This window comes from Colletotrichum graminicola (genome assembly GCF_000149035.1).
Source record: "Colletotrichum graminicola M1.001 genomic scaffold supercont1.33, whole genome shotgun sequence".
NCBI classification, from domain to species: Eukaryota; Fungi; Ascomycota; class Sordariomycetes; order Glomerellales; family Glomerellaceae; genus Colletotrichum; species Colletotrichum graminicola.
In genome coordinates, this window is record NW_007361037.1 from 408732 (window position 1) to 430277 (window position 21546).

General features: G+C 53.2%; 5 protein-coding genes across 5 annotated transcripts; 2 read left to right on the forward strand and 3 right to left on the reverse strand.

Moving 5' to 3' along the window:
* Positions 1 to 1437: 1437 nt before the first annotated feature.
* GLRG_07647 (copper amine oxidase) lies at positions 1438 to 3836 on the reverse strand (the record flags this gene model as incomplete). Its single annotated transcript, XM_008098462.1, has 3 exons — positions 1438 to 1705; positions 1820 to 3448; positions 3502 to 3836. 3 exons carry the CDS (start codon positions 3834 to 3836, stop codon positions 1438 to 1440), a joined length of 2232 nt encoding a protein of 743 aa, XP_008096653.1.
* Positions 3837 to 8647: 4811 nt separating this feature from the next.
* On the forward strand, positions 8648 to 9820 carry GLRG_07648 (glycosyltransferase sugar-binding region containing DXD domain-containing protein; the record flags this gene model as incomplete). Its single annotated transcript, XM_008098463.1, has 2 exons — positions 8648 to 9710; positions 9765 to 9820. 2 exons carry the CDS (start codon positions 8648 to 8650, stop codon positions 9818 to 9820), a joined length of 1119 nt encoding a protein of 372 aa, XP_008096654.1.
* A 1107-nt stretch (positions 9821 to 10927) lies between these two features.
* Positions 10928 to 13024, forward strand: GLRG_07649 (AMP-binding enzyme; the record flags this gene model as incomplete). The annotated part of the gene is made up of 2 exons (XM_008098464.1): positions 10928 to 11074; positions 11231 to 13024. The coding sequence occupies 2 exons, from the start codon at positions 10928 to 10930 to the stop codon at positions 13022 to 13024; spliced, it is 1941 nt and encodes a 646-aa protein (XP_008096655.1).
* A 566-nt stretch (positions 13025 to 13590) lies between these two features.
* Positions 13591 to 14567, reverse strand: GLRG_07650 (nicotinate-nucleotide diphosphorylase; the record flags this gene model as incomplete). Its single annotated transcript, XM_008098465.1, has 2 exons — positions 13591 to 13667; positions 13733 to 14567. The coding sequence occupies 2 exons, from the start codon at positions 14565 to 14567 to the stop codon at positions 13591 to 13593; spliced, it is 912 nt and encodes a 303-aa protein (XP_008096656.1).
* A 2201-nt stretch (positions 14568 to 16768) lies between these two features.
* On the reverse strand, positions 16769 to 18987 carry GLRG_07651 (C6 zinc finger domain-containing protein; the record flags this gene model as incomplete). Its single annotated transcript, XM_008098466.1, has 4 exons — positions 18054 to 18987; positions 17598 to 17896; positions 17350 to 17537; positions 16769 to 17296 (listed from the first exon to the last, which is right to left on the reverse strand). Exons 1-4 carry the CDS (start codon positions 18074 to 18076, stop codon positions 16769 to 16771), a joined length of 1038 nt encoding a protein of 345 aa, XP_008096657.1. The 5' UTR covers positions 18077 to 18987.
* Between the last annotated feature and the right edge of the window lie 2559 nt (positions 18988 to 21546).

The window sequence follows — 21546 nt, forward strand, 5'->3', positions numbered from 1 at the left end:
TCAGGGAATCCAAAGAACCCACGACCAGGAGGAAAATCAGGTGCTTTTAATGGTGGAGGGGCAGATCAATCAACCCCTCTTTCTCAATCCAGCATAGCTACGCCAACGGGAACCAACGAAGGAGCAAATATGCAGGATGATATGCATGCGACCAAGCTGCTCGTTGAAGAAAACAGATGTGGGACCGAATAGAATGACGACACGCGAACCCCAGAGGAGCAAGAACAACCCTGGGAACCAAGCGAGCATAACCGCAAGTAGTCTTTGAAAAGACCAAGACTACACACATGAATATCATATTTGATCACGCCTAGATTGTGTTAACCTTTCCCATTCTACAAGGACTGGCCATGGGATCGTTTGGTTTGTCACCAAGGGCAACGTGGGAGCATATGTTTGCCACCTAATCATGCATTTGACCTCATATCTCAGTGACCAAGGCTTCTGGGCTGCTTTCTGATCCGGGAGCATGCCTGGAGGCTTGGCGCAACTGACAAGAGGCTCATTCATGTCCACCGACCACAAAGGTACTTGATACTTGCCTGTGAGTTAAAACTCAATGTTTTCTATTAATCGTTGGCCTGAAAATTGCTCACTGGGAGAACCGCTTGACTCTGCCCTTACTTTATATCTAGATAAAGCAGCCTGGCTTCTTTTCCCTCTTTCCTATTTTTTTGTCAGAAAGACACAGCTCCACTGGAGATTTGAATAAAACATCGGAATGTCACTTTTTGAAATTTGCGAGCTAGATAATACATCTTGGTATATGTAGATTAAGTTGGCCCACTGTGATTGGCAATCGGTTCTGTCTTGAATTGACTTTCTCTGGTCCCAGAGTTACTTCTAGTCGAAATAATACACTCTGACTTGGTATCCGTTTGAAGTCGAATTATCTCAGTTTGGCCGTGGAGCCTCGGAATTAACCCGAAGTGTCTGATAGCCAAAGCATTGTGTATGAAGCCACCAATATTGTGAGTGCTGCTGCGTCTTAATGGGCCTTGTCATTGTGCGCTGCCGCAAGCCGAGACGAGCATTGCGGGTCAAACCAATGACTAGCTTTGCGGACAGCTGTATATCTAGGGTAACGACATGATGGGTTCCTCCGGTGAGAGCGAGACGGCCGCCGTTACAGCCATATTCGCTAAATAAGGCGTCTGTAGAGCTGGTAGTGAGGACGATTAATAGGCGCGTGGAACTAAAATTCAATCACATACTTGCTGCTCAGGATAAGGGTAGGTCTCCTATAGTATTTTCTAGAGATGAATTGGGAGTGGAGAATGGTGGCTCGGTCAACCTCTACAACCAGATTCACGCGTCCGCAAGCCCTCTACGTGTAAAATCAATGGAAAGGGACGACCAAGGGCCATATTCAAATTCAAACAATAATCAACTATTTTTGGTCATATTTTATAACAAAATCATCTCATCATTATGTTTTTACTCTCTCTCCCGAACGTGAGCTCCAGCCTTCTCAGCAGGGATATCTGGTCCCGGACCTTGTAGATGCGTCAATGCCGCTTTCTGGACCCCTTGGTTACCCCCTTCGAGCCCGTTCGTGCCGTTCGGGCCGTTCTCTGGACCATCCCGCTGTCCGCAGCACGGGACGATGACGCTCTCCTTGTTCTTACTGCCCGGCATGTCGAGCGCCGGGTTTGCGGTGAAGAAGTCGGCGGGACGGATGTTCATGTGATGAATCTCGACTGGCCTTGTTTCGAAATCCGGGTTAGTAACTTAGTCAACGCTCTAAAGAATGGGCTGAGGTCGGTGAAGGAGGGTGTCAGGTGGGAAAAAGGAGGAAACGGGATGCCAAAAGACTCACATCACAGGCCAATCTTCAACGCGTGGGTTATGCGTCAACCCAAAGACGCTCCAAATCACGGGGCTGCTCTTCCTCCCCTCGTCCGAGCCCGTGTTCCCATTGCCACTCGCTCCATCACCGTCAACGAACCAATCTCCCCTGGCGACCATATCCCACACCCCGCCGATCTCCTCTGTGCTCTGGTTCGTGTACTCTCCCGCGGCCCAGAACTCGTCGTCTCGGTACCCGGTGACCCAGACGTGGTGCCTCGCGAACTTGGCCCTCTTGGACACCTGGCTCTCCTCGTCCGCCAATATCAGCTGGGACGCTGACGGCGTGAGCTTGAAGCCGACGTTACGCCCGGACACCGGGTTTCTCTTTGTCGTGTTCTCGAGCTTGACCACCCGGTTCAGCCGCGGCTCCGCGTCGATCCAACCCGCCCTGCCCACCACGCGCTTCCTGATCTCGTAGTAGTTCCCATGTGGGTTCGTCGCCGCGTTCATCGGGACCGGCACGCTCTCCTCTACCACGACCCGCGTGTCGCTCTCCCCGTACGAGTCAACGGCCGGGTCGATCCTCACGGCGAAGATGTGCTGGTGGTTCTGCGCCAGCACGCCGGGGGCCACGACGGCGCCGTACGGGGACTCGGTCTTGCCCTCATCTATGGCCACAACGCTCATGATGCCCGTGGCCCGCGTCTCGAGCGTGATGCCGCCAGCCGTGTCGATCTTGTACGCGAATACGTACTCGTAGTTGGCCAGCGTGACGACGCACTGCACGACGAACTCGCGTAGCCGGGTGACGACGGCGCGGTTCGTCCGGAAGTTGGTGTGCTTCCACCCGATGCCGTTGTCCTGCTCGTGGAGACATACCACCGCGTTGGCCAGAGTCGGGTTACCGTCCGTGTCTGTCAGCAGCGCGTCGAGGTAGTGGATCGCGCCAAGGCAGTCGCACCCGAGCTCGAGGTTGTTGGCGACCCGCCCGAACCCGCCGTCACCCAAGTCGAAGGCCTGCTTGCGTTGGAACGGCGGGCGCGGGTCGCTGTACGGCACCGTCAGCTCGCTGTAGCTCAAGCGGTAGAGCACGGGGCGGCCGTCGTAGCAGAGGTCATGGAGGACGGCACCCTCGCGCGGGGTAAAGCCGAGGCGGAACCGCCACTTTTGCCACTCGACGAGGTTGTCGGCATGTATCCTGAAGGAGGCGCCCTCGGGCTGGGTGATGTTGATGGGTTTCAGGTCCGCGCGCTGCGGGATGTCGAGAAGCTCGGGAACGTATTCGGCGGAGGAAGACTGGGTGTTGGTGAAGAGGGGCTTCGGTTTGGATGATGGCGGGTGGGGGTCGAGGCCATCGTCTGCGCCGCCCGTGGCGAGGCGGTCGACGCGGACGATCTCCTTGGTGACGAAGTTCATGACGGGGATAATGGGGATCGGGTAGCCGTAGTGGTTTGAATCGAGATTGCCTTTGGAGACGTCCCGCGCAAAGACAAGGCCTTGCATGTAGCGGGGAATGTCCTCCTCGCCTTCGTCAGGACCTCCGTACGGCCAAGGGTCTATCGTGACTGTGAAGTTCTCCGGGAGCGAGAACTCGGCCATGGCATCTTTGAAGAGCTGGGACGCCAAGCAGTTGTCTTGGAAAAGCGCGAATTCGTCACTTTGTTGAATCAGTTCAAAATACGATCAGACGAGTTGGAAGACAAGACTCACGGAAGGTAGGCGGTCTGACTGCGTGGCTTCGCGACAGTCCTCTCGACTTCCTTCTTTGACTTCAAATCCACGACGGACTGGGTGTACTCGGGTATACTGCCAGGCTTGATGACATCGTATTGAAGCCTCGCCCGGCGCGGGGGCCGGGGCGTTTCGTCCGTGACAACACGAGCATGCTCTGCTTGGAGGAATGGTACCAACTCAGCTTTCTTGGGTTCCTGCAGGAAGATTGCTCGGAAGAAGAGAGAACAATCTGAGGCATAGAGGCGGGTCACAATGTCCCGCGCTCCAATGAACTCGTCCTTGGACAAGGCTGTCAAAGGGTGAGAGACCATTTTGCATTAGACAAACTCTTGTTTACGAATCGATGTGATCAAGTGTAAAGAGCCAGACGGAGACACCGGCGGTCGTTATCCTTCTTATATACCTTCTAACGGTGACTGAGATGCGACGCGGGGGATACTGTAGTAGTCCAATGGGCAGAGCCGATGATTCTAGTTACGGATTCGATACTGGTTAACAAATGCCGCGACAGGTGATTAAATACATGCAACTCGTTGCGCTGTTCAACCCAGACTGGGCGGTGAATGTTGATATTCCCCTGACGGACTGCCACTTCACATGGCTATCATCTCGCAACGGCGGGGTAGAGGTTAGCTGAGATATCGAACCCAAATGGAGGGGTACACACCAAACTGTCCAATCCAACGGTCATCACTCGTACTATTTTCTCTCCGAATAATTGGAGATCTCGCCCCCCCCCCCCTTGGGAATCTGGATGATGTACTGCCGCATGCGGCAAGTCCATGCGGTCCAGGACCACTACTGGCCGCGGCCACTATCGGTGCCCAGTCGGCCATCTGTCTTCTCGCAGGCTCGGCGCGTGACGGGGTTGCTCTCTGGCTTGGAGAGAGCGCAAGCTTTCGCAAACCGATTTTGGCCAAACCAAAAAACTTTGGTGTTGAGCATGCGTGTGATGAAGGTCCATGCCAGGATAGGTATTCGATTGGGGATTAAGGTCTGGTAGTGGAGCCGTGCGTTAGATCTTAAAAGGTTGATCTACCCAAGAACGATTTCGATAAGATTAAGCTCTTTTCCGATGACAGCTGATTCATCTGATCTCAGTCGATAGACAAGTTGTAAGTTTGCCTGCTCCTTAGTGAGGGCATGGAACGGATCCGCTGGCGTTGCACGCACGCTCACTCGACCGGGCTTACACGCGAGCACCGTAAGTTTCATGCCCAGCCGGAGCCCGAAATGATGCAGAACGAACACAATGGCACATAGTCGGCTAGTCAGGCGGGAGGTCTTCCGCAAGTGACACATTTCGGCACCTGAGATCCAAGAAATTCTCAGAACGGCTCAACAGTGGTGTGACCACCAGAGACAAGTTCTGACACCCTAGAACTGATTGATGTGCACCAGATAGGCCCGCGGCAACCGAGGTCGAGATGAGCCGCTTGATGAAGTACAGATACGGCCAACAAAGGTTCGGCTTCTTGCATGACTTTCACCTTCAGTGTGTTTGAGAGTAATGCCAGGGACGCAGACGATTATGGGCTTCTGGGTGGTCCTCACGTCCTGTAGCATGGAAACGGCCAAGGCATCGACCAAGTTGCGGCCGTTGATCATCGAGGAAACGAGCATTGGCAGGGGGACCGTGCTTCATCATCGGTAGCCCAGCAAATAAACTTTGGCGACCTCATGGTCGGGTGAGCCGGTGGGGGTTGCAAAATGCTGAGGGTACACGGAGGAAGGTGATGCGCCTTTGGTCGAAGGGATCATCTCGACCAAGAGCCAAGTGGTTTGACGGATGCGCAATGCTGCTGCCCGACAAATTTTGTCGTCACTCACGAGTAGGCTTGGAGTCGTTGGTTGATTGTCCATGTGGTTGATGTCAGAGGTTAGGAAACGGCAGAAACGGCCGAGAGCAAGCCTTTCGTGCTCTGGAGATACACTGGAGATCGGGTAGGTAGAGCAGTGGCTTGTGTGGAAAGCGTGGCATTAAAACTCTCCCACGAGGTGTGCGGGCCCGGCGATTGTCTCGACCTTTAGATAGGTATCGGACGACTAACGGGTGGAGGGAAAGCTCGGCCCCAAACACGGGTAGGTATGTACGCAGGGCTGATACCATCTTGGCCTGAAGACTTCTCTGCATCAAGACGGGGGGTTAAAGTTACGCAACGGTATCAAGACGGCAGTTGAGAAGACAAGAAACAAGAAGAAGAACATATGACAAAAAGTATCCGTAAGACGAAAAGACAAAGAATGAGAGGGGCAAAAGGGAGGATAACCACAAATGAGCCATAATCAAGCGTATCAGAGTTACTATAGATGTGTGCTCACCCTGCTACTAACGGGATGAGAAGGCCATGTCGTTGATTGGGAATTGAATGAGGCAGCACAGATCAGCCGTGGAAGAGATGGAGACGTGAAGCCGTCCGCAGAGTGACGGCAGAGATGGAAACCACGGCAGGCAGGGCTTGACAATTTTCTGGATGCTTCAACCAGTGGAAGAAGGAACATTCATCCAGACCGACCGGGGGAGCGCCCCCCCCCCCTGCCATGCCAACCTAACAGAGGTATCTAGGTACCTTCCATCATGAGATGGAAGTGGAGATTGACCTGCAGAAAAATAACTATGTTAGGTAAGAACCTCCCCCTTCAGGTCACCCCTTCTGAAACGCGCCAATTAATCTGACGTCGTGATAGCTTGGGGGATTCCCATCCAGTTCAACCTGCATCTTGATTCATCACCACGGGTTTCCACAGAATATGATTCTGTTTCTTGAATGACTAACGTACATATTAACTAAATCTCTTAGCAGTGCCCGCTTCTCCAGTCTGTCAGACGAATACGCGCCGATCGGGACGGGTGCGAGCCCCCACAATGCCAATCGCTGAAAGCTTGCTGAAGCCCAGTATGTCAGCGAAGTGCCTAGTTCAGGTCGTGTACGAATAGTTCGCATGCATGCAACTGTCTCCTCTCTCCCTGCATTGGCATTGTATTGACAGAGCGGCGGCAGCTCAGCGGCTTGCCATGTTGAATTTTGGCCATTCCTAACATTCTGGCTAGCTGTTGGATGGAGTTTTGGCGTGCCGCTTTGGCGCTCGTGTTGGAATGCCATGTGTACGGGGCTTCGAACCCGATGCCGGGAGTACGGGGACACCTCAGGAAAGACCGAGTTTGGGCTTATCTGAATGACTAAGACCCTGTGGGCTAGCGGCGCATTTGACACGATACGAGACTGGAGCGAGACGACACGACGTGGGGATTCGACAAGTGACCATCCATGGGCGGGATGGATGGAACCTTTTCCTGCGCCGGCCCGCTACGAATATGCGTTCCGGACTTCGATCCTCCCTCCCGTTCGGCCGCTTCTTCCGAGTCTGCATACATAGGTGCTGGGTAGATAGATACCAACTGCAATGCTCCGAAGAAGAAGCCTGATTTTCGACTCAGTGGCTACTGCCTAACTTAAGAGTATGTAAAATGACTGTACGGATAGGATGGTCGCAATGAGCATGCATCTGCGCGCACCTTGTCTCACTTATCTGTCTTGTCTTGTCGTCCATCACGTATCTTGGCTACTGCTGTGGCATGTTTCCTGCTTGATTGCCCAGTATCCTCGCCTTGCTTCCCCCCCCCTCCCCTGTGTGTTTGTTCGGCCGACTCGCGATTGGGTGGCGTCGACGATGGCGCGGGAGACTGGAAGCACCTAGTGCAGTAGTGTGGTTCCAAACGTGATGCGAGCCATACACGTTGTCCCGGAATCCTGGAGTCCCGGAGTCCCACGATTGTCAAGATTCGAAAGAGGTTGGTTGGGACGTATGAGGTTCCTTGTCGCCGCGATAGGGGCACGTACGTGCATACGCCGCGCGTACCTAGGTACGTGTATATATCCGTACAGGTAGGTAGATAGGAAGACACCGAGGTACCCCCCACCTTCGACTGTGGTATCAACAGATACGTACCCGTAGGTACGGATACACACTAGGTGTGGACAGAGACACACAGGAAAAGGGGGCAAAAAGGAAGGAGCCACTCGATAGCGACTTTTGGGATGGCGATTTGTCCATCGAGGGAGGGGGGGCCCTTTTCGCTCCTCCCTCGCATCCAAACTCTCGCCATTTAGTATTGATTTTTCACCACTCATTCTAGGGATACGGTAGTCAGTCACAGTGCACTTTGTCGTCTTTAACTGGGGCCAACTACGTATAGCAGAACCACACGGCCTGCTTACTGCTCACGATACGGTACATGGATGTTAAATACGTAAACTCCACAACCCACCGCCATCCAAGTCGTGGCGTGGTGTCGAGCCTCAGCCGCAGCAACGACAGACAGGCCCAGGCCCCCCCTCCAAGGTTAAGAAATAATATATCAATAAAAAACAAACGTTTACCAAAAGCAAGGGAACAAGAAGACGGCCTGGCATCCAATCAGCCTACAAGAGAAGCAAAACCCACGCTAGCACTTCACGCCAACTGTTCATCCCTCAACTTTGACTGACAGGCGACACAAAACAGTCAGCAGCTGCTGTCTCTGCCCAGACCACGTTTTTTTCTCTCTCTTTTTCGTTCGTCTCTTTCTCGCAATCCCCTGGCAACTCAAATCGTTCCTCAAATCCTTACCTCTCCTAATTTAAAACCAATAGTTCAACGGGCCCAATATTCCCCGAGGTGTGTCACCTACCCGTCTGTCATTACGTCCCCAGACCCCACGCCCGCTCTATTCGTTACTAGCTCATCCCTCCACAACCAAGGCCTTGACAAGCTCCCTCCCCCCCTTTCGCAAGTTCCCTCACAGTACAGACCCGAACACCTTCATTTATCTGCCCGCGCTGCCCGCCTACGATCCTTTTTGCATTGCGTCCCGATTCACTGCAGACCGACCACCTCTCTGTCCTAACCACCGTCAAACTGACATGATCTATATTGGTTTCGCAGCAATCATTGAGCCCTAGCCGTAGTCTGCGCCTTGCCGCCTGGCTCTGGACTCAACTTGACACCTTGGACTTTCCATCACTCGAGAACCGACGGCGCATTCATTACACGACCCAACCGATAGAATATTCGTTTCTCAATGACTATCTAGGCGACTTTCGAACCATCCCAAATCCGCACTCTTTTCACGCAGCTTACAATGCTCACTCCCCGGAGAGCCATCGCGGTGGCCGCATTTCTCCTAGTTGTCTTCTACCTAATATCCTCCTCCCACGACACGTCACCCGCTGTCGTGAAACCAGTCGTCGCTGCCTCCAACCATGATACGGCAGGCTCCAAAAAATTATCAAGTACTCCTGCCTCGACCGACGAGATCAAGCCCTCGGCGCCCAAAGCCGCCGCGCAGAAGCCCATGATGGACATGTCCAAGATGTCACTGTACGACAAGCTGGCGTATCAATACCCCTACGACCCCGAGACACGCTTCCCGGCCTACATTTGGCAGACATGGAAGTGGACACCCGCCGACGAGGAGTTTAACTTTCGCGAACAGGAGGCTAGCTGGTCCGAGCAGCACCCTGGCTTCGTTCACGAGGTCATCACCGACAAGGTCGCGGTCAACCTGCTCCGCCTCTTTTACGCGTCCGTTCCCGAGGTCCTCAATGCCTACGACGCCCTCCCTCTACCCGTCCTCAAGGCCGACTTCTTCCGGTACCTGATCCTGCTCGCGCGCGGCGGCATCTACTCCGACATTGATACCTACGCCATCCGCTCCGCTCTCGAATGGATTCCCGAGCGCATTCCGCGAGAGAGCGTTGGTCTTGTCACTGGCATTGAGGCGGACCCTGATCGCCCCGACTGGAAGGATTGGTACAGTCGCCGCATCCAGTTTTGCCAGTGGACTATCCAGTCCAAGCCCGGCCACCCTATCCTGCGCGAGATCGTGGTCCGCATCACCGAGGAGACTCTGAAGCGGAAGAAGGCTGGCAAATTGAACAACATTATTGATAAGAACGTGGTCGAGCTCACCGGCCCTGCCGTCTGGACGGATACGATTTTCGACTACTTCAACGACCCACGATACTTTGACATGAAGAACTCCAAGGGCCCCATAGATTGGAAGAACTTTACGGGTATGGAGACGTCCAAGAAAGTGGGGGACGTTGTGGTGCTTCCTATCACCAGCTTCAGCCCTGGAGTCCAACAAATGGGCGCCAAAGATTACGACGATCCTATGGCCTTTGTCAAACACGACTTTGAGGGTGAGCTTTGAGAAACCTAGGCGACCGTCTGTAACTTTGACTAACGACTGCCAGGTACCTGGAAGCCCGAAGAGCTCCGTCATATTGGCGAGCAGACCGAGGAGTCATAGACGCCTCACCGACGTACGATAGTGACGATACAACCCCCCTTCGGCACTAGTCTTTTTTTAGAATATTTGCATCTCGAACGGCGTCAACCACATGTCAGCGATCGGGCATGTTTCAGAAACCCCGTTTCGACTCGCCGAGTCGTCTTTGTTTGGCGGGAATGGGACGAATCACATACAAACTGCATACATACCCTAGAGAAACAGGAAGAGCATGGAGCTTTCCGGCACATGGAGTCTTGTTACAATTTTTTTTTTAATTTTTTTTTGGCAAAACAGGTGAAGAAGACCAGGAGAGCCTCTCACGGAAAGAGGATTGAAATGGGGTGAACGGGCCACGTTATGGTCTAGAAGGAGCTTGGAGTCTAGGCGACACGATAGAGGGAATGCTTATCAACTGCAGTTGCCGCTAGCATGGTGATAGATATACCCCAAAGCAGTTTGAAAGCAAAGCAATGAAGCGATTCTGAAAGTTCATTGTTGGGAAAACTCGGAGCACGAGTTGGCAGTACCTCAGTGTTGCAACTGATTCGGCCCATGCGAGTCAAGACGATTTCCATCAGAACCTTGGGCTTTGAATAAGCATATAGAGCTTTGACACATGTCTTCGAAACCTGGACGAGTGTATCGCCGCGCGTTACACTTCCCCGGCGTTTATTACCCGCTGCCCCTTTCTAAAGGGGGACTCCCTGTAGGTGCGACCCCCGCACGGGTTCTCCGCATTTTGGCATCTTAGCTGCTGTAAGGTTAGGGGGTAGGTGTGGGAGGGGGGAGTTCCCTTTCCCCTCCCTCTGCCAAGACATGTAACCCCAACCCGGTTCGGGGGTGACGGGGGAAGCGGGAATACCGGTCGCTGCTTCGAGTGCCAAAGTTACCCGTCCCATCTTGTCTAAAAGGTGAAGACGATCGGGGATTGTGACGGCTCATTGCGCGAAGAATCCCCAAGCTGAAGTTAAAAAAAATATTGAGAGACTCGACATGATAACGTCATAGGGACTAAAAGCCACACGCCCACATCGAGTCTCAAGTTCCACGTTGCCAGCCTGGTTCACATTGCAAATCTCCACGCCCAAAGCCGAGGTTGAGCACCGGTGAACGACGATGCCTTCAATGGTCTGCAAACGTCTGGCGACCGGCCTCGTGACGTGGAGGAGTTTGCCCAGGGCAACGTGCTGGAGAGGTATTGGTACGACAGCACAGCGGAGAACGCTCGCTTCCAGCTACCAAGGGCTTAGTTTTAGCCAGGGCCCAAGTGAGGTATGGTACTTCTCTGTCGGTGAGGAGTTGGTGAAAACATGAAGCCAGACCCAAGTGAGAGCTCTGTAGATTTTGCCATGGGAGTTCTCACAGGCGGCATGATTCCACTCCGTCTCACCGAGACGGCCTGGGCCAGAACACGCTGACACTCTTCAGCCACCGCTTCTCACACAAACCATCCCCGAACACTTTTCTCAAGTTGTATCCCTTCATGGTGACCTCCCTGCCGTCATAGCGCGCGCCCCCACCGCCCTAACCTCGTCGTCGGCCTCCACGTCAACCCCGCTGCCGCCCGCCTCGACCGCTATGCTGACATACGCCTCCCTCGACGCCCTCTCCAACACCCTCGCCTCGTCCCTCCGCACTCTCGGCATCCGAAAGGGCGACCGCCTTGCCGTATCCCTCGGCAACGGCCCCGAGTTCGCCGCCCTGACCTATGCCGCCTTCAAGCTCGGCGCCGTGCTGGTCCCGCTGAACCCGGGGTTCAACGCGAAGCAGGTTGGCGCAGCGCTTCGGCACCTGAGCGTCGAAGTGTTCGTCATCGGAAAGGTCACGGATCTGCCGTACAAGCCGTGCCGTGGACGGAGCAACCTTGACCTTTTGCAGACGCTAGTGCCGGACCTGGACAAGGGCAAGGTCGAGAGCGAGCAGGTGCCGAGCTTGAGAACCGTTATCGTGCTGGACAACGCGGCCTCGCACCCGCTGGTGGACTTCCCCGCATTCAGGGCGCTGACGCCGTACGATGTGCTGCTGGACGGGTCCGACGGGCCCATCGTTCCGGACGCGCCGCTGGACCCCGGTGAGACAATCAACATCCAGTTCACTTCGGGGACGACGTCCCATCCCAAAGCGGCGATGCTGACGCACACGGGCATCCTGAACAACGGCCGCCTGATCGCGCAGAGGATGGGGCTTGTGCCGCGGGACAGGATCGTCGTGCCGCCGCCGCTGTTCCACTGCTTCGGGTGCGTGCTGGGCTACATGGCGACGGCGACCTCGGGGGCGGCGATCCTGTTTCCGAGCCCAGCGTTCGACCCGGCGGCGACGGTGAAGATGGTCGCCGACTACGACGCCACGGGACTGTACGGCGTGGCGACCATGTTCGTGGCGGTGATGGAAGCGCTGGCGGCCGGGAGCGCGGCGAGGCCCGAGGACATGCCGCGGGGGCTGAGGAAGGGCATCGCGGCGGGGAGCTCGGTGCCAGAGAGCCTCATGCGGAGGCTGTACGAGACGCTAGGCCTGCAGGACCTGGTTATCTGCTACGGCATGACGGAGACAAGCCCCGTGAGCTGCATGACGGCGCCCGACGACGCCTTCGAGAAGCGGACGGGGAGCGTCGGGCGCGCGATGCCGCACACGGCCGTCAAGATTGTCGACCCGCAAGACAGGGGGCGTATCGTGCCGCGAGGGGAGCGCGGGGAGCTGGCGGCATCGGGGTACCTCGTGATGAAGGGGTACTGGGGCGACGAGGAGAAGACCCGGGAGGTCCGGCGGGAGGAGGCGGACGGGCGGGTGTGGATGTACTCGGGCGACGAGGCACTCATGGACGACGAGGGGTACGTCCAGATCACGGGGCGGATCAAGGACCTCATCATCCGCGCGGGCGAGAACATCCACCCGCTCGAGGTAGAGAACTGCCTCTTCCAGATGGAAGGGGTGCAGGAGGCCGCCGTGGTGGGCGTGCCGGACGAGAAGCTCGGGGAGAGCGTGGCCGCCTTCGTGGTTCCTCAGAAAGGCTGGGTCGTGGACGGCGAGGGGTCCGCGGGGGAGAAGGAGGGGATCACGAAGGAGGGCGTGAGGCGGTGGGTGCGGGAGCACCTGTCGAGCCACATGGTGCCGAAGCATGTCTTCTGGGTGGACGAGTACCCCAAGACGCCGAGCGGGAAGATTCTGAAGTTCAAGCTGAGGGGCATGGCCAAGGGGCTTCTTCAGGCGGACGAGGAGTCATAGAGTGAGGGATGGCGTGGGATGAGACGCAGAAAGGACGGTCAGAGTTGGAGGTGAACCATCTTTGAGGGTGACTTGAAGCTACCCTAGTTGGAAGGCATCGTGGGCATTTCATAGAAGCCGCAGCATCGCCTCTGTAGTATTTAGCTAAGGAATGGCACTATAGCTGAGTGATATCCGTATATATTACTCCGTAATTGTGACATTCATGTCGTAGTGAACGTCGGACATGGGAGTTAAAATGGGAGTCGGAATGGGAAGGAATATAGTTCTTGAACAATGGCCCTCATGTTTTGCCGTTATCATGGAGAGAGAGAGAGAGAGAGAGAGAGAGAGAGAGAGAGAGAGAGAGAGAGAAAGCAAAAGGAGGAGTCAGAATGTCAGGGTCTTCGCGAACATGCATCCTGGGTCATTGGCTTGGCTTGGGAACCATGATAGCAGAGAAAAGACACTTGGGATTCTGACCAATGAGCATGACACGGAGACAGAAGTCAGGGGGTGCGTGCCTGTGTCATTGAAATCACGAAGGACGGAAAGTTGGCTTCACAAATCGATTACAACCGCTACGGCTAGTGCTCGACCTTGAGCGAGAAATCGACGTGCGGCACGCCCTGGTGGATGGCGCTCGTTGAGAGAATGTCCACATCTGTTCTCCTGTCAGCGGCCCGGACCTGACGCAGCCCAGCCAAACCGAACCCCGGGGAGACTCACCATTGCATACGTAGTCCTCCACGTTTTCCAGCGTCAGCCCTCCCGAGACCTCGACCAGGAAGTGCTTCTTGCCCGCCCACTTGGTCTTGAGGCTCTTGGCGGCGACCTTGACGCCCTCGCCGGTGAAGTTGTCCAGCATGACGACGTCAGCGCCGGCGGCGATGGCCTCGTCCGCCTCGTCCTCGGTCTGCACCTCGACCTCGACCTTGAGGCTGAAGCCGCCGACGCTCTTGGCCGCCTTGACGGCGTTGGTGATGCTCCCCTTGCTCCAGACGTGGTTGTCCTTGAGCATGATCATGGAGCTCAGGTCCATCCTGTGGGCGTCAGCGCCGCCGACGAGCATGCCGTACTTCTCCACCAGGCGGAACCCGGGCGTCGTCTTGCGCGTGCCGGCGAGGACGCCAGCGTAGCCAGCGGCACGGAGGTTCACCAGCATGCCCCGCGTCATGCTCGCCACGCCAGAGCACCGCGCCAGGGTGTTGAGCGCCACCCGTTCGCCCAGCAGGATCCCGCGCGCGGGGCCGGTGACGGTCGCGACGCGCATCTTGCCCTTGGGGGAGGCGCCGTGGCCGCGCAGCTCGACGTGCGAGCCCTCCTTGACGTGCCACTCGACGGCGCAGCCGCACTGGGCAAAGACCTCGTCCACGAACGGCCGGCCCGCGATGATGCCGCCCGACTTGCCCCAGAGCGTCGCCGTGCGCGCGTCGTTGCCGACGACGAAGCCGCCGTAGTCGAATGTGGGCGTGTCCTCGGCCAGCCAGGCCGTGACCTGTGTTTTCCAGCTCGGCGGGAGAAGGTGCGCCGGCGAGCCGTGCTCGAGGGGGACGTCTTCCATCTCGGTGGGATGAGGGGGGGGAGGGGTCCCGGCTCGGTCGGTTCGTATGCGTTGGTGAGTTTTGGTGGAGGAAGGAGTACTCGGTTGGTGTACTGTCAGTTCAAGAGAAACAGAGGCACTTTGGAGGAGACCGAGACAAAGGGGGGTTTGATTGTACGACGAGAAGCTTGTCGCCACGGTTTGGGTTTCGTTGACGCTGTTTGCCGTTCTCGGCTTCTGTCGGTGCCGCCTTCTGCCGAGTGGTGGGGGATGTAGGCGAGGACAGCTGGGCGGGGTGATCTGACAGCCGCGACCAGCTGGCGCATTGCTTTGACCTCATGGCACCAAAAGGTACAGCTTTGCACACTGGCCACAAATGACTTCATAACGACTGTTCAATATTGTTGTTATTACTAAACGGCGAACTGCAACGAAATTTATCTATATTTTCTCATCATCTCCCTATATATTTTGAAATCTCGTACTTGCCATTAGATCCGCTTGTTGGCGAGAAACTGCTCGGTCGATTCGACGCGCAGTCTTCCCCAAGCGATTGCGTTTATGCCATCAACGTCGGCAGCAATTGTCCATGAGTCGTACGAGCGGATGTACTGGAAAACAGGAAAGGAGAAGCCTTTCGTGAACAGCTACAGCTATATCCATGGCAGATAGGAGGTCCTCGGCAGCCATTACTAAGTAAACGCTCCCAGCTTCATCTCTGTCAAGGAGACCACGGCAGCTGGGGAGATGGGTTGTCACTCGGCTACCATCTCGTATACCGTCCTCGACAAACTAGCCAAGACGCCCATTCATTAGATTGCCGAGGCGGTGCACCTGGACTTAGCTTTGTTCCGAATAGATAGCTAGGTGAATGTGGTGCGATTGCGGCAAACGGCCCGGGATCAGGAAGAGCAAAGTCTGTCGAGCCCATGTTCAGACGCGGCATTTGGCGATGCAGGCCGATGTCCGCATAGGTCTAACAGTCGTCCGTGTTTGATATAGTTATTGGTAGATGTCGCAAAAACGACGCCGTTAATTGCGAGCAGCAATTAACGCCTTATCTCCTGCGATAGTAGAAAATATGGTACCGCATTTGATTTGGTTTGGATTGATACTCTCTTGTGAGGTTCGATGGGAAACGCTGCTGACGGTACCTGAGTGGTGTCATACCAGGATGTGTCCAGGAGGAGACTGTCCAAATCCGAAAGGACGGGCAGATCATGAGTCAGTTCGCGGGCAACACCAGGGGAACATGATATTCTTCACGTTGATATCTGGTGTTGTCATGGCATGGTTGCGATAGTCAGAAGCTACCTTTTGAACTAAATGCCTTCTGGTCTCACCCAGAAGACCAGATAACTCACGTTGCCGAGACTGCTTCTCAGCTTAAACCAGACCATCAAGACAAGAAGCAAACTGTGGCTGCCATGGACTGGTTGGTACCAGCGGCCCACCTCTATGTGCTGGCCTCAGCTAGGAACTCGTCGCGTTCTAGGACCAAATGTCACGTAGGGCGCCAACGCATCGGCTTTTCAGCTATGGCTGAAGAGTTGGATCGTCAACAAGCTACCGTTTGGGCCAAGTACGGGGACGCGCAACCTTGTCGTACTACCTCGCGCTCCTAGTAAGCTTCACGGCGGCCTCTCTCGAAGATGCGATGCGCCGCTCGGTCTTCGGAAGAGAAGTTTCTGACGCATTTCTTTGTCGGCTTCCTATGCCGCATGGTCGCGGGCAGTGCGGTCGCATCCGTGGCGGCATGTCACTATCTGCGACAGTTACACATAAGAATAGCTGTCATACAATCTCCGTGTGTCTCGATGTGTCGATGGATACGTGCTTGAAAGAGAAAAAGGCGATTGACCGTTGAGCCGGGGCGAACTCAGCCATGAGGGATGTAATATTGGCTGGTCACTGTCGGATGAGTATGACTCCCCCGTCTGAAGGATTCCCGAGGAAAGGATGAGACCCCTGGCCAACATGCGTTCCCCCGGATTCTGATGTGTTCACAATTGCGACTCCACATCAGGGGTACCGGGACGAGCCGCTGGCTTGGCTGCTGATTGGGTGGCTGCCTTGTTCTCGACTACAATCATGATATCGAAAATAGACCTCGCGACGTTGGTGGGGACAGGATTGCAAATCTAATTGCACTCGGCGACTCCACGACGGATGAGAACGAGCTTGGTTACTCTTAGTTGGTGTGATATGTCTATATAAACTCGTCATTTATGCGCACATGGGGCAGCGTTTGTATCAACTGGAAAGAAGTTGAATAGATCTGTCGTCAAGACGTCGAAATTCAAATCGGAAAACGGATTTAATACCGGACCCGTGCCGGCCATGGGAATGGCATAATCCGTCAGGGCCTCAGGCTGACGGTACCCCCTATTGCTAAAGAAAATGAGGTCGTCGGAGGTTGTGGTGGTGGTCCTATTCTCCTCGAGCGACGGAAACTGGATGTTGGTTGGGAAGCGGCTGTCGGACCACACTGGCGAAGACTCGGCGGATGCGACATCTGGAAAGGCGCCTGCTGATTTTGACGCATTGATGGACTGCTCGACTGCCCATACGATACGCTTGATGGAGTTGATGGCGTTGGTGACCGGCTCGTCTCCAATAAGAGAGTGCAGGCAAGAGATGGCCATCTGGATGAATTCAAGGTTGTGAGGGTGCTTTGCGGGATGGCGCAGACTATCGTACAAAAGAACTGCGCAGGAAGACTCGATGAAGAATGCAAGGTACCGACGTGTCTGCTGGCTAGCATTAGTCACACTGCAGCCTCGATCAGAGTGGGGAATCCTACCTTGCACTCTTCTGGGCCCCGAAGCATGTTGCTTGTGAAAGCGAGGGCATCTTGTGCAGCATCTGTGGCATGTCGACAGGCCTGTCTGAGCCAGATGTCTCCCATTCCGCTTGATCCCTCACCAGACAAGAGTGCAGCTTCTGCAATCAAGAACGGCCGATATATCAGGAGAACCACATGGAAATAAACTGGAGCACATCAGCATCTGACGTGGCCCAAAGGCTAGTCTTGGTTCCAGATGTACTTACTGTTATGTAAGAGCAGACTGGTTTCGGCGTTCCATGCATCTTTCCGCTGGAATGACGCCGCGGAGCCTAGTCCCCATTTGTCACCGTATTGGCGGAGTTGACTATGCAATATCTCCGCCTTCCCATAGAGCTGACGGAGTGAGTCGGTCCTTCGATTATATATCGACTCGACGGTTTCTTCGATAACGCTAGAAAACTGGCAAAGAGCTATCATGGTGGGCTGGCCGTCTGGATACGGACAGCTGTCAAAATCCGACTTTTGTATCATACTTCGTCGTCCAACTACCAAGCTAAGCCAACTAGTTCTTGTGTCAGCTTATGCTAGAAAGGAGAGATGGGGTGGTATATCGAATATGGTAGCTTACATTTCAAGGAAGTAAAGACACCAAAGGGTCACAAGCCTTCCCTGAACTTCCTCTTTCCGGGAGATGGCGCTTGTAGTCCCTGCGTGCAAACCCATCGCCAGGGCCTTCCGACATGCAACGCCATTGTGTAGATATGCAGAGTTCGGCCGTCCCATGTTCAGCTGATAATATGCCGTGAGTATTGAGAATTGTATCATTGGCAGTGTGACAGAATCCTCGTAGATGACGGCTTCCTTCTTGGCGTGGACGAAGAGCAATTCTGCTGCGTCTGTTTGCGCGGTGCCCAAGGCTCCTAATGCGAGAGCCGCAAAAAGTACAGTTTTCCTTTGCGGTTGGATGACTGATTCTGCAACATTAGAGAACAAAGCCGGAATCATTTCGTCCATCTCGCAAGGGGTGAAGAAGGGTAAAGTTGAGAGATGCGTGTGTTTGAAGTGTGCCACGAACTCTTCTGCCTGTGCTGGTGAGATCGGACACGCTGTCGGCTGCACCGGCTCAACGTTAATCTTCAGCGGCATGCCGAAAAATATGTTGCGTTGCATAAACATATCTAACCCCGGTCCTCCCTCTTGAACATCTCGGGCGAGGCTTTGACCATATTGTCCGGATAGAAGACCCCGATGAATCTGCTGTAGAAAGGCGGAGTTTGACGAAGGTCCGTAGAAGAGCTGTGTGCTATCGGTAGATTTTGGAGCATGATGGGCGGCTGCAACGCTGTGGTAGACTTCTGTCTGCGCGACTTGCTGTTGGTGTTCCTCTACTGATCGATGAGAGCCGACTTCGTCTGGGCGGCTGTGCTCAGAGCCCGGCGTCGACGCGCCATGTACCGTCTCGGCATCCATAGCCGCCGCAGCGGCTCGCTTTGTCGTCAACCGCACGCGTGGTTTTAGCCGATAGACGCAGTCTGATGGCTTGTTCTCGCATTGGCGACAGGGTTTGTGCCCGGAGCACTTCACTTTGCGACGGCGGCATGGCTCGCAGGCTTTGGGAATCTTGCCGCCGAACTTGCTGCCGTTGGACTGCATTCCAGCATTAACTCCGAGACGTGAGACCCGCTAATGCAACCAAGGCCTAGATCTGAGGCACAGCAGTGCAGGCACGGAAGTGAAGATAATTCCTCAAGTCCGAGAGGAATTTCAGTGGCCTATCGGTTATGAAAGCGGTTCCAAATGATGACGGGAAAAGAATGTGATGAAAATGGCCTTGCCCGTTGAGCCGGATTGTGATGACATAATTCCGTAATTCCGTTAAGTCCGTGATAGTCGTGACGCGGTTCGGATCCACTTGTCACAACCAGCCATCAACAACTTACAAAACCAGCTGGGAAGGTGTTGGTGTATCGGGTGCAATTACGGATACTGATGTCGGAAAAACGAACGAGATTAACCGAATCTCTGCCCCCCGTGTAAGCTATGCTTGCTTGATAAACAGTTAGATATACTATGTCATAAGTTACATTACAGTCACCGTACTGTTGACGCACCGCAGAGCGCATTAGTCAGTAGCTGCTGCTGGATATTAAATAATATCGACTTAGCTTACGGAAGACCACAGCGAAGAATCTCCACCGCGGTCAGTATTGTTTCTGTTTATACTCTAGAATATTAGACAGCACTTTGCATTTTTCAATGAACATTCGTTCATTGCACATCTCGCAAGAGGCGTGCAGCATTATCCGGGGCTGAATCCATTGTTAATAAGTGTGATGAACGGAGTATTAAGTGCGCATTTCCAGCACACCACGTGGGTGAACCACTCCTATGGAAAAACGAAACCTCTTCCATCACAAGTACACTCGTCACTACTGGAGTCACCCCGAGTTTACTTCCGGCTCTTTGTATAATACCAAACCTGTATACACCATGGCAATCGCTTCATTTCTCCAATCATGCGTTGATTTGCACCCCTCAGCCTTGATGCCGCTCTCGCTTGGATTGACACCTCATTGCTAGAAATAACTAATATTTAAGAAAACCCTTCAAATTATCAGCATCAGAGCGTATTATCGACCGTCAAAGTTACATATTATAGTGTCCAGGACAACGGTAATCTGTGCCCTGTCTTGACGGCTTCCGGACATCTTCCTACTCCTTATCTTTTGCACTCACCTATGGTTCTGAGATATACTGCTGGCTTGGCCTGCAGAAGTTACGTGAGCAGAAGGGTTGTGTAGTTAAATGCTTGACTAGAGGTGTGGCCGAGGAGGGTAGCCTATTCATAGAGACATTCCCGTAAGTCGCCGTGCTAGGCTGATAAAGATAAGTCATATTCTTTGTCCCCAGGGGGATTTATACACAGCCTCAAGCCTGGGCTTCGCTAACCTACCGCTTCAAGTACATTTCAATGTCTTGATAGCGCCCCCACCCAATCAGAACTACAATCTTTGACATATTTCATAGCCTTCAGTAGGATAGTAGTACAATATTGGTAAAGTCACCGAAAGTTGTCGTCCCTCGAAAAGTCTGAACGTTGGCAGCAACCGTAGGATGGTAAAGGTCCGAGTTATGCTGTCAAGCTCTAGTGAGTATCAATGGGGCTATTTGTGAGCACACGTCTCTCTTAGTATCAATGTGACGATTTAGGAGTTCATCACTGCGGTGACAATCCCCTTAACATAAGGTAATAACAACTCATAAGCCTCTTTACTATTCTCAGGTCCCCTTCAAATCTTCAATAACAACTTGGTTTATTGTGTCCTCCAATGCAGCTCATCTACCTAATAGACAATATAGTTATCTTTAGCCTGATGTTATCTGAAAAACACTAAAGCTAATGTTATGAATAGAAGGATTAAAAGCATCGAAAGCTGTAGAGATGAAAAGAAGGGTAATTCGGCATTTGTCATCAATATATGTGTCTTATCTCGTGCACGCTTTTTAATACATCGTTTTGGTAGAGGCCTTCTCTACGCATCTAGAATAGTAAAACTGTTGGGATATTCAACTGTTCAATGGTGGAGCCGATCCATGGTCACGTGATTTACTATCACGTGACTCACCCTAGCGGCTCACTTACACCACCACAAATATCTATAGTAATAACTTCTTCTTTTTTTTCCTATTATCTATCTTAATAAGTAACTAGTAGTTAATTAAACTATTACTGCTTTATAATTATAATCCCTATAATACTAACACTAATTAGTAGTTAACTTTATAGTTACTACTACTATAGATTAGTAAGGATTATTAGAAGAGGCTTATAATACTTTACTTACTATAGCAGCTTAGATTAAAGTATTAAAGTGCTACTTAGCCTAAAGATTATTAGTACTTAGGATCTTATAATACTTAGTAAATAACCCTTTAAGCCTTACGTCTACTATATAATAACTACTATTACTACTATTAACTTTATTACTTTTAGAGAAGTCTTTTTTTTTATATACTACTTACTTACTAATAACCTTTATAGTATTTAGTATAATTATCTTCTTTTTATACCTAAGTTTCTTTAAGTTTTTTTTTTTTTATCCTTTAACCTTTTTTTCCTCTAATTATTAAGATTTTTATCTTACTAAGTTTTTATCTTACTATAGTAGTAACAGCCTATATAAGATTATAAGTAAATAGACTTCTATAAGT